Raw genomic sequence first — 2,571 nt, forward strand, 5'->3', positions numbered from 1 at the left:
TGAACCTGTTCAGCCTCCACAAGAGAAGGCTGAGGGGGGAACTAGTGGCCTGTTACAAACTAGTCAGAGGGGACCAGGAGGCATTGGGGTGCTCCCCTGAGCACTACCAGGAATGACTAGAAATAACGGTCACAAGCTGGCAGAGGGTAGATTCAGACTATAGACATCAGGAGGTGCTACTTCACTGTCAGGGCAGATAGGATCTGGAACCAACTTCCAAGCGAAGTGGTGCTGGCTCCTACCTTGGGGGTCTTTAAAAGGAGGCTAGACAACTACCTTGCTGGGGTCTTTTGACCCCAGTACTTTCCTGCCATGTCAGGGGGTTGGACTTGATGATCTGCTCAGGTCCCTTCTGACCCTACCAACTTTGAAACTATTAGCAGCTAGCTTATTTTTTGAGTAAAAATATATAGACAAAATTCATTTTCCTCTAACCTTTTTAAAACAAATTTTGAACTGGGCACCAGTCTTGCATACAAAAATATTTATATAAATATTGCACCAAAACAAACAGCATCTTCCAATTAATAAACAGCTTCCTATCCATTCACTTTAGTTATCAATTACATATATATCTTCTTGGGTTTTTTTTAAATACAGCAGTATATGCCACCTATACACACTTATGGCTGTAATAATTTGTTCAAACAAAGCACAAAATCACATAAAAAATGGGTGGAGGAAACTAACTAAATTAATAGCCCCCCGGGCTTCTGGCCCTTTAAAAGAAATGTTTTTGCATAAAATTTAGATACACAATTAATAAGTTTTATCCATACCAACAGAAACTGCATAGTCAATTTCCTTTTCTCTCAGCACAAAGAGAGAGCTGTAAAGATGTTCCAGAGATTTCTCGTGGAAGAGAACTTGCTCTTCCGTAAGACGTTTAATCAATTCCTTGTGAGGAAGATGTTTCCTCTCCTGATTTAAATAGGATGCCTGTATGCTTTTCTCAGGAGAGACAATCAATATCCCACAGGCCTCTGTACTCCCTCCCTCCCTCCCAGAGAGAGAAAGTGTGCTGGCAGCATGCCCATGATCAAGCAGTCAGGGAGCCCTGTGAGGAACCTGCCCTCTGCTCCACTAATAGGCTGACTGGCGGGGGGGGGGGGGGGAATACCACTTAAAGGTTCCCATCAAGGGAGAAGAGCCCCTATCCAGTGCATCTGGTTTCATCAGGAAGATTTGGGGGATAATTCTCCTTTTGCTGCCTGGGCTTGGGCAGTTTTGCAGCTGCAGAACTATCTCCCATTCAGTGCAGGCCTCCCTGTAAAACTGGAGGTGTGCATAGGGCAGGGAGACAGCTGTGACTTGGCTGCTCTGGCTTGGGCAGCCTTGCAGCTATGGGAGATTCCCAGAGATCAGAAATTGGTCTCAGGGAGACTGTTCCCAAGCCTAGTTCCTAGCCTCCAGGCTTTAAGTATCACCCTCACCACCCAGCTGGACAGCAAGGGTGGAGACTGAAAAGCCCCAGAGACCAAGAACTGGGATTGGGGAAGCTGTTTCCATCCTAGTTCGTGGACTTGCAGGCTTTAAATGCTGTATGTCCTACCTGGCTGGGTGGTACATGTGCCGATTTAAGCCAGGGACCTGGGATCCAGAGTTAGGCAAGCTGTCCCTGCTTCCCCGAACCTCGGGCTTTAAATCAACCTGTGTGCAGCTCAGGTGGTCCTGCTGAGATCCTGCCCCCTTCCCAGGCAGGGGAGAGGAAAGGCTGTGTAAAGTAATGGGCTCCTCTAAGAGCAGGGGTGGCCCAGGAGCTGCCCTCTAGTGTCTCCTGGCCAGAGGGCTCACTTGTGTATCTCTCCAGCCAGGGGCTGAAATTATGTTTCTTAATTCTTATTGGCACAAATGAATGTCTGTACCCAGCCATTATCTCCTTCCTACTTCAGTTTAACTATTCTACTCCTTTCACAATTTGACTGTAGAGAAAAACAATGTAATTTACCTTTGGTATATTGGATACTATTTCATAGGTCACACCACAGGAATAAAATATGTTTTTCAAGGATATTCTCCTTTTCAAACTCTGGGTAAAACTCTGGAAATATAAAAAGAATGTTATATGTCTGCACTGAGAATGGTGATTTACAGTCTGTAATTTTATGCATTTTGTGCATTAAAAAATCTTAACATATGTAATGACAACAATTTAGCAAGTTCGGTAATATTTCTGAAGTTTTTTACTAATAACAAAGTGATCCTCAATGTGTTTCTGAAGTTAAAGAACCAGATTTCTCCATTATCTTGCACTTGACATCTGTTTAAAGCAGGAATAAATTGTTACCAAATTTTAGTAGTAGCATTTTATACATACTTTGGATACACAAGCGGTGCCATAACTGAAAATCACCTGCAGAAACGATAGCTCTGAAAATCTCTATTGTTCACATGTCAGCAACGATCATTCTCTGGACCATAGGCTAGACCAGTGGTGGGAAAAACATGGCCCAGGGGCCAGATGCAGCCCACCAGGCCATTTTATCCAGCCCATGGGGCCCCTAAAAAATTTAGAAAATTAATATTAATCTGCCCTGGGAAAGAGGAGGACCCTGGGGAAAAGCAGCCCCT

At 44.3% G+C, this 2,571-nt stretch overlaps 1 protein-coding gene across 4 annotated transcripts in view; it reads right to left on the reverse strand.

The window, feature by feature from the left end:
- The window catches only part of KIF13A (kinesin family member 13A), a 196,184-nt gene that overhangs the window by 23,663 nt on the left and 169,950 nt on the right, over nucleotides 1-2,571 (reverse strand). For all 4 annotated transcript variants that reach the window (XM_019543831.1, XM_019543816.1, XM_019543823.1 and 1 more), the window contains one exon: nucleotides 1,949-2,041. In XM_019543831.1, the coding sequence (XP_019399376.1) occupies nucleotides 1,949-2,041 (93 nt within the window). The remainder of the gene's footprint in view (nucleotides 1-1,948; nucleotides 2,042-2,571) is intronic.

This window comes from Crocodylus porosus, unplaced genomic scaffold, assembly GCF_001723895.1.
Source record: "Crocodylus porosus isolate Cpor-Errol unplaced genomic scaffold, CroPor_comp1, whole genome shotgun sequence".
Taxonomy (NCBI): Eukaryota; Metazoa; Chordata; order Crocodylia; family Crocodylidae; genus Crocodylus; species Crocodylus porosus.